General features: G+C 33.0%; 1 protein-coding gene across 6 annotated transcripts in view; it reads right to left on the bottom strand.

Annotated features, from left to right (window-relative positions):
• LOC148273844 (serine protease inhibitor 3/4-like) overlaps positions 1-12,414 on the bottom strand; it is a 45,654-nt gene extending 33,240 nt beyond the window's left edge. For all 6 annotated transcript variants that reach the window (XR_015824451.1, XM_088238082.1, XM_088238090.1 and 3 more), the window contains exon 1: positions 12,329-12,414. Coding sequence is in view for 5 of the 6 variants with exons in the window: in XM_088238082.1 (XP_088094208.1) it covers positions 12,329-12,353 (25 nt within the window). In the remaining variant the exon portion in view is untranslated. The remainder of the gene's footprint in view (positions 1-12,328) is intronic.
• Positions 12,415-16,142: the final 3,728 nt, after the last annotated feature.

The following is a 16,142-nucleotide window of genomic DNA, read 5'->3' as shown; positions in this document are numbered from 1 at the left end:
CATCAGGAAAGGAATCAATGTAGTTTAGCAAACTGAATGCAATTTTAAATATATACATATGTATGAGTGTCGACATTTTATTATGTTTTATCTTACTAGATGACCTTAGATAAGTTTACCTGATGTATAGGAGTAAAGTATGGATCTGAAAAAACAAGGATCATCTTGTAGAACGGAATATAGAGCTTTTTTTTTCGTTTGTTACGAGCGTGGCATAAAGTTTTTTTACGCTTTCCACGCAAACTAAAAGACCAGTAAAACCCAATTTTTCTCCTGCAATAAACTTCTTTTGTTCTATCTATAAGTTCAAGTGAATTCATGTTGTTTTGTGTGTTTTCAATCAATTAAAAAATATTTTCTTTGTTTCTTGCACAAAGGGGTTTTTAAAAATCGAAGTGGTTTATATTTCTAGAATTAAGCAAGTCAAAAATATTGTTCATTATTCTTAAAAAAACAACGGTACCATCTGAATTCTAAAAACCGGGTAAAAATTATTCTTGGAACAAAAATTTATTGCGTCAGGAACTCTTTTAATGAATATTTGTGATGCCAATATAACTTTAATTTTTAGATTTTTGAAAAAAATATAGCCTTGCCAAAATTTGTTAGCTAAATGAAGATGTTCTTTTTCCTGGAGTTTATTCAGATTTTCAAAATGTGCCCACTCAATTGACCTACCCTTGCAATCCCTGAAAAATTCCTTACCAGTTTTATCATTTGACATACATCTAAAAATACCGACACCGGTTTTGTTGCAGAAGTTATTGCAAAAAATAGATTTTTCAAGTACGAAATAATAATGTTAATCAAAATAAAATTTTATCTGCCGTAGGTTTAGAAACTTATTTTTATCGTTTATTCATATCAATCAATATTTCAAAAACTCAAGCTAAAAACAAAATTGCAAATTGAGTTAGAAATTAATATTATCGATCAATCGACTTATTTTTAAATAAAATACTGGTGTTCACATCACTATTTTTTTAAACAATCAGTTTCAATGGCGTCCTTTGCTTGACATTTTTGACTTATTTAATACAATCTACATATATATCCCAGCGTTATTATGCACTAACCGATGCAATGAGATGCCCAATTTCAGGATTATTTTTTTTTGGTTGAATTTGTCCACAGTTTCACTGTACAACTTGGCATTTTCAAAATTTATAGGAGCTCTGCTAGAGATGAAAACAATCGACTAAATTTACTAATCGAATGATTAGTAATCGAATGAAGGAAATAATCGAATTAATCATTCGAATGAATCATTCATTTCCGGTATACCATAGACAATAGACACAGAAATTTATTCAAAGACAAACTTCGTTTTTCGGGAGAAATATCCATGCTTTGGGAATGCTAGGTACTTTTTTTTCCTTCATAAGAAAGAGCCTTCTACCAAAATGTGATAACATCGACCAAAAACAAACGACATAGATTTACAAATTAAAATTAAAAACAACACAAATAGAAAAGTATAACAATATGAACACAAGCAAAAAAGGATACCTACATTGTATGAAAACTTCAAGTTAGTTACATTCTAGAATATTTTCAAATGTTTTGAATTTTTATTTTACTTAAACTAATAATATTATATGAAAAACAGAAGTCACGTTTTAATACGGATTTTATTTCTAGAAAGCCGGGACGTGAATACGAAAAAAGTCGTGTGTTTATTGTAAGTAGCCCTAATAAAAAAGTTATACAAAAAAAAATATTTTTTAGAAATAAATTAATACTGATTTTCAAACAAACAAATGGGAAAATGGAGACTTGGTTTGAAAATTAAAAAATACCACCCGTAGAGCAACAAATTATAAACCTACATAGGAATAGGTGATTTTCACAAAAATGGCGCCATATAAATTGTCCAAACATTAGGTACGTCAGTTTGTTTTTTTTTGAACTATGGCAATAATAATAATGTAAACCATGATCCTTACTTTATGGTATTTAGAATATTTACATGGGTATAATTGTAGTCTGTAGTTATCATTACTTGACATAACCTAATATTTATCTGCCAAAGAAAGGATGAAAATTAAAATATTTTTGTTTCATATTTATTGTTTAGGTTACGCATGTAAAACTACGATCAGCTGATATTGTGTTGATATTTCAGATCGGATGGATTTGATACAAATTATTTTTATTAAGTACACAAATAGGCTAGCAGCAGACCTATAAACAAACGTCACTTTATTTTATTGTTAAATGATGCACTTTATATGTTAATTATATTAATATACATTTTTATTTTACCTGTGCTGACATAACTACAAAAAACAAAAGCATTTTATTTCAACTACTACGTCTGCCAGATCCCAGCGCCCATTACGTCATAACGAATTAGTTGGCGATGAAAATAGTCGAATGAAAGTAGTCGGCGTAAAGCTCGCCCATTAGTCCATTTGTAGTCGAATGAATTTAACGCACGCCTATTGGTCTATTTGCATTCAATTTAATTCATTAGTTTGGAAATGACTAATTCATTCGATAGTCGGCGTAAAGCTCGCCCATTGGTCTATTTGTAGTCGAGTGAATTCATTCGACTACATTACTGCATTCGGGCTTTCATTCGTTTGTTTGAAAATCAGTATTAATTAGTTTCTAATTTTTTTTTGTTTTTTTGTATTACTTTTTATTAGGGTTACTTACAATAAACACACGACTTTTTTCGTATTCACGTCCCGGCTTTCTAGAAATAAAATCCGTATTAAAACGTGACTTCTGTTTTTCATATAATATTATTAGTTTAAGTAAAATAAAAATTCAAAACATTTAAAAATATTCTAGAATGTAACTAACTTGAAGTTTTCATATAATGTAGGTATCGTTTTTTGCTTGTGTCCATATTGTTATACATTTCTATTTGTGTTGTTTTTAATTTGAATTTGTAAATCTATGTCGTTTGTTTTTGGCCGATGTTATCACATTTTGGTAGAAAGCTCTTTCTTATAAAGGCAAAAAAAAGTACCTAGCATTCCCAAAGCATGGATATTTCTCCCGAAAAACGAAGTTTGTCTTTGAATAAATTTCTGTGTCTATTGTCTACGGTATACCGGAAATGAATGATTCATTCGAATGATTAATTCGATTATTTCCTTCATTCGATTAGTAAATTTAGTTGGTTATTTCATCTCTAGTTACGAGTTCAAAGCGATTGTTATGCCGGGCTTAATCAAATTTCGTATTAGCTAAATTTTGACTAATGTTTGACACGACACCACGCCCACTTCACAAATCTAGGTATTTAATATATCTGTGGTCTAATCCAACACGGATAGAAAAAAAGATAGCACATTTGTTTTAAATTGAATATAACCTTTTTAAAATCAACATCCTGTAGATTTTAAATGCGTTTTTGTACATTTTGCGAACATGCGAACGCGCCAGCTCTAATTAATCGATCATTAGGTAGGTACACAGGCAAAATTTATCAAAAATTTGAATGAACTGTACCTATAGTTTAAAATAAAACTATAATATCACTTTAATATAAGATAGAAGTGATGTTTTTTTATTTGACTTTTGTTAAACATCTAATCACTGAAATAATGAGGAGTCGTGTCATTATTTTATCGCACTGGTAATTTCTCCAGCCGAACATTTATTTAGACCAGAGGTTCCCAAACTTTTTCGTGTCGTAGACCCCTTGCCATGTTTTTCGGTTTTTGGTAGACCTCCTACTTACCTGATATTGATTTTTCATAAATTTCTAACTGTAGTGAAGTTTAGTGCTAAAAACTTAAAGTTAAAACAAATGTTAAGTTTAATACATTTATCAATTGAATTTAAAGTAAAACTACTCAAAATTAAATTTTGTATCTGTTAAATAAAATAAACGTAACATAAAAAAAACTAAGCAATAAATAAATGTTTTTAGTGGGAAGGATGAACCTGATGCTTTAATAATAATTTATTAACATTTGGCGTCAGTTTTGTCAGGTTTAATCTTAAATCTCCTCGGCCAATGATGTCCAGTCTGTTTCTTTTTTTCGTTAGGAGATTGGTAACAGCGCTGAACCCCCTTTCCACTAGGTATGACGATGGAAAGGAAATTAAAAATTTGCTCGCCATATTCCATAATACAGGATAAGTAATGGGTATGTTTTTTTGCAGCCAGAAGTACTATCAGTGTATGTTGAGATCCACTATCGTGGACCCCCATTTTCATTTCATGGACCCCCAAATTTTTTTTTTGTTGACGTAGACCCCTTGCAGGTTGTCATAGACCTCTGGGGGTCGATAAAGACCACTTTGAGAATCACTGATTTAGACGAACTCAGATTAAGACTAACTGTAATGTAATGTAATGATGGAGAATTGATTTAAATAATGGTGCATGGTGTAATGTGTCATGTCTCATGAAAATGAAAGGGTTGGTACCTACATAGTAAAAATATGCTCAATTTTACAGTAGAACAAAAAGACGATTAATAACCTTATTTACAGGACACTAAATTCTTGTATGGGCTATGTATAGCACGTGAGCTCGCCAATATATGACAGTAAAATTTTTATTGTCTTTGAATTTCCTAGAGTTTTAACCATCGAAAAAAAAGAAGATTGCAAATAAAATCAACAGACAATGGAAATTTGATGTGTATTATTTTAATAGATTGTTTATAACAGAAAAATACATAGAGAAATATGCATTTTTATTTTTTGTAATAAAAACAGTCTAGTAAATTCGAATAAATAAAAATACGATTTATATTAACAATATTAATTAAAATGCAAAAATAACATTGAATACTTGAAAAATAAATATTACTGAGTGTTACAAACATAATTTAAAAAACGGATAGCGATTAAAAGTAAAAACTATCTTTAGTTTAATTCTTATAGCGATAAATACATAAACATTATAAAACAGGAGTTATACAAATACCAAAATAATATTGTAACTAGGCGGCTACCTACACGGTTAAATTTCGAAACACCACGCAATTTCTTATCTCGGCTACGCTATGTAAAATGAAAAAAATATTTAAATTAATAATTTCATCACGTCATGAAGTCGCCCCTGGGTAGCGCCTGCTAACGTCAATCAACAAAAACATCCTCGTTTTAATTACAATATTTCGGCTACGCCATAAATCTCTTTTTTTAAATAATTTCTCACGTCACAAAGTCGCCCCTGGGTAGCGCCTGCTAACGCCAATCAACAAAAACATCCTCGTTTTTATAACAGTATTTCGGCTACGCCATGAATTTCTTATAAAAAATGTCAAAACGTCACAAAGCCACTCTCTGAGTGTCGCTACTGACATCATTTACAAAAACATAATTATTTGTGCTTTTTTCAGGTACGCAACATTTTTTTTAAATACACCTACCTAACCGATAAAATACTATTAGTAATTAAACCAAGGTGTGCTTTAAAGTTCCGTATGGCCAAATAATATTATTTATTATTAGAATATTATTGACATGTAGTTCAAGCATTGCTGCATTCACGTTGCTTTACTTCTGAGAGCTCACCTGCAATGTTTTTCTATGGTTATGTTTACTGTCATCTGTCATGTATTGGCGAGCTCACAGGCTATACTTACGCCATTTTTTTTTAAATACACCTACCTAACCGATAAAATACTATTAGTAATGAAACCAAGGTATGCTTTAAAGTTCCGTATGTCCAAATAATATGATTTATTATTAGAATATTATTGACATGTAGTTCAAGCATTGCTGCATTCACGTTGCTTTACTTCTGAGAGCTCAACTGCAATGTTTTTCTATGGTTATGTTTACTATCATCTGTCATGTATTGGCGAGCTCACGGGCTATACTTACGCCATCACTGTTTTTTTTTAAACAAAGATGTCTAATTCTAATTTTAAAAAAAAACTCCATTCTTGAACAGACAAAAACGAGCTCTTTACTGTATGTATAATCATCATATTTTTTACCAATTTTTGCTGGCCATGACCCATTTTTTTTCCTACAATTTAAAAGACATAGAGACACATTTTTTTACTTTTTAATATTTTTTTTATTGAACTCATTCAGGGTAAAAAAATTGCCAATATCTGCAAAAAAATTAAAGCTTATTTTAGAATATTACAATATGAAATAATTCAGTCGGACGAATCTCATCCGCAACAACAAAGGATTCAGCTCTAAACTTACAAAAATCAACAGTCGGAGGAATTTAAGAAATATATAGATGTTCAAACAAAGGCAGAATGGTGAATGCTACACAGTGTGCGAAGTGGCCACTTGAACCAGCCAATGACATATCATTATATTATTATTATGGATAACTTATATAGCGCCATTTTCGTAATATAATACCTCAAGGGCGCTTTACAAAGTGTTTATATAAAGAAATAAATTTTTTAATTTTACCTTTTTTTTAGTAAAGAATACGTCGGGCCGCTACAGAACGCCAGTGCATTTATTAGTGTTATTTAGCCTAGTACATAATATAATTCATTGGTTTATAAAATATTACGAATTCCTAGTATCGTTCTTGATTATGACCGTGTCCCGTATTGAATTCTATTCTAGGAAGGCCAAGAAAATATTAGTACGAATATGTACCTACAGCAATATAAATATTTATGTTAATTGTACCTAAATAGATTGCTACTCCCCGAAGGAGGTACATAGATACAGTCCTTTGTGTATTCCCCATTGAAATGCTAAATTTGTACATCCGTCACCTCGTGCACGGGTAATAGGTAGTAGGTTCCTATTACAGATGAATTCTGCGGCATTTAGGTGAAGCGGTACAAATCACTATTTCAACTTTCTTACTGGTTCTATTCTAATGCGCATCCTTAAGAATGAAATGCGTGAAGCGGTGCGAAAGATAAGATAAAAGACTGAGAAAGATATTGAAAGGAGGATGAGTTCCGGGAACAGGATGAACCGTGCACTGAAATCTACTTTGGCAAATAAATGTTTATCGCAGCAGGCAAAACAAGCTGTTCACAGTGGAGTTCTAGTGCCGACTCTAATGTATGGGAGAGAAGCATGAAATTGGAAAAATAATGATGAAATTAGGTTAAATACTGTCGAAATGCGATTCCTCAGGCAAATGTGTGGTGAAACTAAATTCAAATTGAATTTTCCAAATTTCTTTTATTTGCGGATGACCTTAAAATATTCAAAATTATAAAATTAATTGATGACTGTCATAAACTACAAAATGATCTATATTCTTTATTATCTTGGTGTCATGAAAACGACTTATTTTTTAGTATAAATAAATGTATGTCTATTAAATTTACAAGAAAAATAAATAAAATCGTTTTCAATTATTTAATCGACAACACAATTTTAATGAACGTCGAGACGATTCGAGATCTTGGGATACTTTTTGATAACAAACTTAAATTCAACCATCACATTGATCGCATTTCCAAAAAAGCGTCCAAAACTGTGGATTTATTTTGCGAATATCTAAACCATTCAGAAGCCCAAAAGTTGCAATTACATGGTATAAATCATTTGTTCGTAGTTTGCTTGAATTTAATTCTATGATATGGTCTCCTAATTATAATATTCATATAATGCGGATTGAATCGGTGCAATGTAAATTTTTAAAATCGTTAATATTTAGAATTGGATCAAATACTTTCATAATTAACTATTATGATCGCCTAGAGTAATTTCATATCTTCAGTTTAGAATTCAGAAGAATTTTGTCTGGTTTTATATTCTTGCACAAATTAATATCTAACTGTATGGATGCCCATGATATTCTTGCTCTAATTAACCTCAATGCACCTCACCGTAACTTGCGTACAATGCTGTCATTGCTGTGGAAAATTATAAAACCGACATCGGATTTTTTTTTCTCTCTGCCAAGGATCCTCAGAACAATGTGCAAAATCTCATTAAACAGTACTGTCGATGTGTTCCTACAGCAAAGACAAGCATTAAAGAAGCAAGCGGTTTTATTACTCCTGATTCGCGATGACACACTTGCCATGTCAACCTATTATGCCATAATTATACCTTTGTAAATTTAAATAGACTTTAAGATAAAATTGTTTAGATTAAGTGTTATTATATAATATATAGTCAACTAGCGGAACCAACAGATGTTGTCCTGCCCGAACATTGGCTTGCCTGCCATTTAGAGCTTGTTGGATTACTGTATTTTTGTTGTCTTTTAAATTTCCTTATCATTCCTGTTTTTAAATAAGATATTAAAATATTGTTATTGTTCTTCGGGTTTTTATTCGGGTAGGTACCTGTTTATGGTTGAATTCCAAAACATAAAATAAATATTTTTTTTAAAATGGCATTCTTTTTGCAAACGTCAAACTCCGGTCTTCTCACCAACAAAGGGGTGTACTTATATAGGAATACAATTTTTTAAATGTATTGAATTATCTTTCCATTTTTTTGTAAATGCACTCTCCTCGAATGCAACCCTGGTAGATCGATGAATAAAACATTTATACTCCTTACTTCTTTTTTACATATTAGATTGAAGATTTTAATATCTACGAACACGCACAGTGCAAAGATCTATATTTCTCTGAAAACCGCACGTAAATCGGTTAAGCCGTTTAGGAAGAGTTCGGTGACATCACACATACAGAGGAATTATATATTAAGATAATGCCAATCTGTTAAGGCTTTCATAAGCCTGTTAATTGGCTTAAGAAAAAAAACAACGATGTATGATAGCTGCACAAATTTCGAGATCCGTGAACTGTGTAAGGCTGAGACTTGCATTATCCATAGAATCAAAAAAGGGGTGCCGCGTTGGTTTGGACATGTACAGCGAACGGACAGCGAAAGAACGGCTAAAAGGATCTACGATGCAAATATTGATGGATGCAGAAAACGAGGAAGACCAAGAAAGACATGGCACGATCGAGTCCATCAAATACTTGAAGATGGACATGTCAAGATTAGGAATAATCGGCGTGCCTGCATGAGAAGATGTATGAATGTAGAGGAAGCGAGGTCTGTATGCAAAGACAGAGTGATGTCCTCTCTGCCTACGGAGAAACGGCGTGATGGTTTGCCGTCGTTGTTGTATCTACTTCTTTGCTTGAGAGTGCATTAACCACCTTTATTATCGAAATGAGTTTTTTCCTAACTTGCATCAGTTCACCCGACCTTCTGTAGACTTTACAGAGTCTCTCTACTGCGCAGTTCTCCGCATTCTTATTAAATATTCTCAGTTTTAGAAACATGTACCTCTTTCTTTAAATGCCACAGAATTATAAAATATAGTTTTCATCTAAAAAATCTAATTATGTAAATTATTCGCCGCAAATCGTTATAGCTAAACCGCCTTAAGGGTTCGGAAGGGAGAGGGGTGGTGGCGCCATTTGGTATCACCCGGCGTTGCCAACCCCGCCGATTTTTACGTAAATCTACCAATTGTCGGAGAAGTATATAAAATATAGTCGAATTCTACCGATTTTTAAAAGTTTTTCTTTTTTTTTATAGAAGAAAATTTTGACTACTTATTGTCTCAATATTGTCAATCCCCTGATGAATGGAAAAAAAATCTGTTTGCAATATTTTAAGTTTGTAGACAACTTTTCTGTTTGCCATCTATCTGGATATATCAAGAAAACTAATCATCCATAGGACACGGCTGAAAATTATACACACTAGGAAAAAAAACATTACAACTGAAAACTTTTGATTCCCGTTGAGAACACAAAAAATGAAAATATGATTTTCTCAAGCCTGGGTTTTCTGTGGGGTAATTCACCACTGCAATTGGCCTTCTGCGGTGCAAATAAAGAAAACGTTCAAACATAAGGTTAAGACAAATACATAGATGTATATATATATATATGTAATACAATGTTAGTATAGGAGCACACACAAGATTATGACATTTCTCTTTGTAACTTTTTAGTATATTTTATTAAATGAAATATCGGCTTCAGATATATAATATCGGCATCGGATCACCTTTAATAGAAATAATCAAATAAATATAACGGTCATCTGCAACTTCACTATTTTCTCTTCAAATTTAGTTGCTTTTTGATTCAGTATTTTAGCAATTAGTAGTTATCCTTTTATAGACGAGCTTTAGAAATCCAAAAACAAATATTTTTCCTAATTAAGGTCGTGTGCGGATCACATCCACAACATACGCTGCACTCTACGGGAGAACACAGAACTTAATATTAATTTAACATACTACAACAGACATGAAGAACATTTTACAGAACGAATTTAGAAGTCTAGGCATCCACAGGGCTTATGATCTGTCATTGGCTGGTTTAAGTGGCCACTTTACACACTGTGTAATATTCACCATTCTGCCTCTATTTGACTCTTCCATCTGTTGACGTTTAATATGTTGATATTAATAGCTCCCTAGGGGGTTGAATCCAACTTAATATTTACTCGGCTATGTGCTTCATGAAAAAAGTAACTGATCCAAGATACAGCTGCCCACCACATACCGCACACCGCATACCGCACACCGCATCTGAGGATATAAGTCTCCTCGGCGGTGCCCCCGCATACACGGAAAATTTGCTCGTTGTCAAACGAGAAAAGCTGCCCGAAGGAGCTCTCTGAAATCTGGTAGCCTTAGCATCTTTGCGCTGAAAGAAAGTAATCCAGAAGTGATCCAAGATGTCGTTTGTTTATTTTATTAGCGCGCCCGAGTAAGTATGTCACCTGTTTGTTGGTAATCTAATATCTAATTATTAGCATAATAATAGGAGCGGCCGAATCCACGAGGTAATAAAATATGAAGTATCAGTCTGTCAGATAAGGCCCGAAGCCGAAGAGCCGATTGACCGAGGCCCGCGGGACTTATTGACTCGGGTCATCATCTTCGGTCAGAATAACTCGAGGTCCGAAGAGTAAGAATTCCTATTAATGAGCAATCATCTATTTTGTTTGCTAAATGTGATCATTTTTTATTTTTATCTTTAGATACATACGTACATACATACATACATACGTACATATATACATAGTTCCAAAATATTACATTTGGCATTACACAACATGTTATCATCACCTCGCTATTATTATCACTGACCCCCGGCACGGTGGATGTATCTCTCTACATCTATCTACGCTACTCTACTCTACTCTGCGCCACTTGTACCCGCAACAATTGTGTAGCGTTACCCGCCTCCGTGTGAAGTGTATGTCCGCTGAACAGAACGTCGCGCAGTCCTAGAAAACAATGTATGCAAGAGGAAGTAACTAGGGTGGACTCATTTTCACTCCTAAATTTTTCCCGTTTCGACGAAAACTGAACAATAATTCAACTCTTTTTGTGCTATAGTCCTTATTATGTTAATTGATTATGCGAACTTGCGTATGTGATTTTTCAATGCTCTAGGATTTCTGCGGAAGTTAAAACAATTGAATGTCTCTCCGAGATTTTATTACTATTTAAAGATTTTAACCGAAAATGCTTTTGTGTTTACTCTTTTTATATTTTTAGCAAAAAGTGCTAAAAATCCACATATGCCTATATTTTATATTTATTTTTGTTCGGGAATTATACGCTTAATACACAACATTTATATGATATAATAATTATATTAAACAATCGCTAAATAAAAATAAAATGGCAGTAATGTTAGTTGTTTTTAATAGTACTTGCTTAATTTTGAAATGGTGTTATTTAATGCACTCGGCGGAAGATTTGACTAATCAATGCAAATATGCAAAAACAACCTTATAAAAACATTAATTTTCACAGCAGTTTATTAAAATGTACATATTTATTGTCCATATCCAATATTGAATAATAATAAAGGATATATTAAATATTACGTCCAGCGACTATAGAATAAATATTGTGGGATAAAAATACATTTTCAAATAATGCCAACTGTGTCGGTAATCGCACACTCGAGTCCTCTCGCGCGGTAGGCAAACGCACTCGCCACTAGATCACGAAGCGGACCTATCTACAAATTGTTCGCCCATACAATATTTATAAGTTAATAATAAATTTCACATTAGGTTTATGTTATTTATTGACAATTCTCGGTGAAATTCCATTGTAATTACATAATAACTTATAATTAAATACAAGTTATAGATTTAAAACACTTCAGACCGGTTTGAAGATGTCCATCGGAGAGTGAAAGCGCTAATTGTTCGAATAAATAAGTGTCCAAGTATTATTAATTTATGACTTATATTCAAATACAAGTTATTACAAGATAAATTAAATATTATATTATGAAATATCTGTTTCCCAAATCATATTCGGCTGACATCTCAGCGTGGATAACACGCCGCGACTATAATCCTCGACTGAATACCAAGCCGTAAAGCGGTACCGAGTTCCTTCACGAAGGCGCAGGGTGGTAGTGTACTGGGTACTCTGGGTACTCTGGGTACTCACCGGACTGGCGGAACAGGGGAGACATCTCGACGGCTGCCGGGACAACACTAAACGCAAACACCAAATACTTTCTGTACCATACCTCGTATCAGTAGTGGGTCACTCGCTAGTAGCGACTGAATAGCGATGAAAATTATGGCTAATTAAATTCATTTCATTAGCGTGCTAATCAAAATAGCCTAATTTTGTTCATTGTTATCCCCGTGTGCTAAATTCTAGTACTCGAGTGTCGATCAGTGCCCTACGAGCCATCAGGTGCGGACAGATAAATGAGGACGACACGCTAAATGATTTTCCAATATTTTTATCTCCGTGTTAAAAATTTTAAATCTGCGTTAAGACTTTTTTTGCATTCTTATGATTTACCCTAATATTTCAATTTTGAAGCCAAATAAACTTGTTAGAAAGTGGGAAACAAGTTTTGGCAATGCGAGGTTAGAACCTCGGACGTCTGATCTGCGCGCCCGTAACACTACCGCGGGACCGCAACTATTAATTTTTAAAAAATATATATTTGACGTATTTTACGCTACCGTTGCAACTACTTCTATTTACCAGTGTTACTTCCGCTTATTGCTATCCGTGTTAACAACTACACCTATGCTAGTACTCCTATAAACTTTAAATATTTGACGTATTTTATGCGCGCTACCGTTGCAACAACTTCTATTTACCAGTGTTACTTCCGCTTATTGCTATCCGTGTTAACAACTACACGCTGAGAAAGATAATAAGATTAATATTATTAATAAGGAATACTTTTGTTTTTTTTTAATATTTTTTATTTCCTTTTTTTAATTAGTTTAAAATAAAAAAGTACCTTATAATCTGTTGCAGAATATTTTCTTCTCTCTTTCTTATATTACACAAAAATATTATACCTGTCAAAAATTCATAAACATTTCTTGTATACCCACGAACAGGCCATGCCTATGAGGGATTTTTTTGTTTACTATTTTTACGGTTAATATGTATTTTATTGCTATGTAATTTTCCTTTATTTTTTTTAATATTCTGTTTTACCTCTTATGTATATTGTAAAAAACCAAAAAAAAATTATTTTTTTTTTTTTTACAAAAAATAAAAAATGATGATTACCTACCTACTCCTCTACTCCTACTCTCCGCTGATTACTATAAAAAGCATATTAATACAACACTATTAGATGCACCACATTAAGTAGGTACCTACTGCAGAATTATGTTTTTACAAATTTACTACATAACTCGGTACCTATCCATGTATAAGTATGTAATTATATGACGTTTATCTGACAATATTCTCTCGTGGCTAGTGTTGCAGACTCGCGGATCAGAGGTTCGAGGTTCGAGACCCACTCTACCCTGACTCTATTTCCATTTTCTAATAGTGAGTTATTTACACCTCGTTGGAAATGGCCACATTTGGGTAAATTATATGAATGCTAATTTTTCTTTTTTCCTTTAATTTAAAAAAAATATATTTGTGAGCTTACTCGTTTAGCCAATAATTGAAGAAATATAGATGTTCAAACAAAAGCAGAAATGGTGAATGCTACAGTTGTTAAATGGCCACTTAAACCGATCAATGGCAGGTCATAAGTCCTGTAAATGGGTACAAATCTTCTCCATCTCTATTATTGTATTGAGCTCGCTCACCACATCCGAGGGCCATAAGTTGCTGAACGAGAAAAGCTGCCGGATTACAGAAGAAGGCTTTCTTTTCAAATGGAAATTGTGAAATAAAATCGCGGATCGTAGCTGAACCTCCAGATTCGAGGGGGACAAGCCAATTAGAATCGGGAATGCATCCCCATGTCCCGTATGCTCCGGCTGGTGTCAGAAGAGGTTGCCTTTGTCTACTTCAAATAATAATGCAACTAGCATCGGTGCGCCCAACAGCCAGCCGCATAGCACGGGACGACTATGAAAATAGTTTTATAATAGACCGTTGATACTATATTATATAGATTGTTGTATAGTTGGACATACTCGGAATATTTATTTTTTATTAGTGTACACGGCGCAAATGCCTTTTATAGACATGAAAACATAAATACATTAAACAGAATAGTGTTCTATTATAAAATTACGAAATAATACAAGAATATTTACAATTTACACGGTTGTTTATACATTTTACTATATTATAACTGTGGAATTTATTATACTTAAGTAAAAAAATAAAATAAAGAAATAGCTCAAATCGGGGAGACTCGGATCTCTTGTTTTAGTGATTATTTGTTTGGCTGTGGTCGGTCGAAACGACGACTAAGAAATGAGCTAATATTATGCTGTTCTATATATAATTATCTTCAATGAAAGTACGCTAAAATAAATAAATAAAGTAATTTATTTTGGCAATGATGACCTTTTCTCCGGATAGAAACTGAATATTTGTCCTTGACATTACTCCCCCAATGAAATTGTCATATCATTAAATATTAGTTTTTCATTTCATACCAATTAAAAGTATTAAATACAAGATGGCTATTGATTATCTGCCATATTTGACATGGCATTTGTTTATCTCTGTCGGTGGCCAACTCCTACGCATCCCGCAAGTCAGACCGTGAGCTAGATAATCTCACGCCTCGTGAAGTAGGCAAGTGTGGTGACATTATGTGTCAGTACATTGGTAAACATGTTCCGGGGAAGAAAAACAATATACCGAAGTAGGCAAAAATTGTGTTATTTCTTGTGTTTTATCTATAAACCATAACACGACTACAAATTATATCGGTTATAATTTCAAATGAACTTTAAGATTACGTAATCTAATAATCCCGGTCGCGGTGACGTCGGGAGCTTATTTTTACTCCCGACCCCCACGGGATACAATGTGTAGTTAATGTAGCTCGTGTATGGATTTTATACACGGGTAGGTGCGCGTTAGATGAAGAGTTTATCACATACGAACAAGTACCGGGAAATGGTTTGCGTTTGTTTATGCCAGTTTCTGCGAGTAAAATGAAATCGTGTTTGTGATCGGTCTCTACTTGATATTGACACTGAGGCCACTAAACACGATAACAACTACCTACTGTCATTAATGAACATTACTTACTGACCCGAGGAGATCTTTCCTTTTAATCTGATTCCTCAATTTTTCATGTTTTTAAAATATTTTTAATATAATCATTTTATTACGCAACAGAGTTTAGTAAATATAATTATGTACCGGGAAATAATAATGTAATTATTATTGAGTAAGTATGTTATTATTTTCCGAAATAACCTCATTTAAATTGAAAAAACAGAAATAAAAATACTCGGGAACTATTTTGCTTCATTAAAATCATATTATGTTTTTCAAGAATATAATAATACGTAATGGAAATTAAATAGAAAAAATCAATAAAACACATTATAGTATTTGTGTAATTCTCTTCTTCCGCCGTTTCCCCAATGTGTAGCACCGGTAGTCTCCGTTCGACTTTATCCTGCGCCAGCTCCTCCGCTTCGTCCCGAGAAAATCCATCCTCCCGAAGTTCCCCCGTATAGTCGGCGGACAGTGGTCGATCGATGTTAACGGACTTAGTCCATTCGAAAAATGGCACAATTGAAATAAAATACAAATAGACAAAAAATAAATAATAATGACTACCTCGAGACGAGATCCGGTCTATCCTAGTTTTTGTTTAAATCCAGAAAGACTTGTCTCGAATTTACAGTGCGACACAATCGGGACATGGGTGCATGCGAGCCATGTTCAATACAAAATGATGGCTCGCTTCATGGTGGTGTACAATTATCCAATAATTTGCTCAAATAAAACCATTTTTTATTTAATCTCTTTTATTTGTCATTTAAAAAATACATTTATTTATTTCCAC

The sequence above is a fragment of the Micrasema longulum genome, unplaced genomic scaffold (assembly GCF_059751315.1).
Source record: "Micrasema longulum isolate JH-2025_06_02 unplaced genomic scaffold, ASM5975131v1 h1tg001827l, whole genome shotgun sequence".
Classification (NCBI taxonomy): Eukaryota; Metazoa; Arthropoda; class Insecta; order Trichoptera; family Brachycentridae; genus Micrasema; species Micrasema longulum.
Note: the sequence above shows the minus strand (reverse complement) of the source record. Positions and strands in the feature narration are given on the sequence as shown.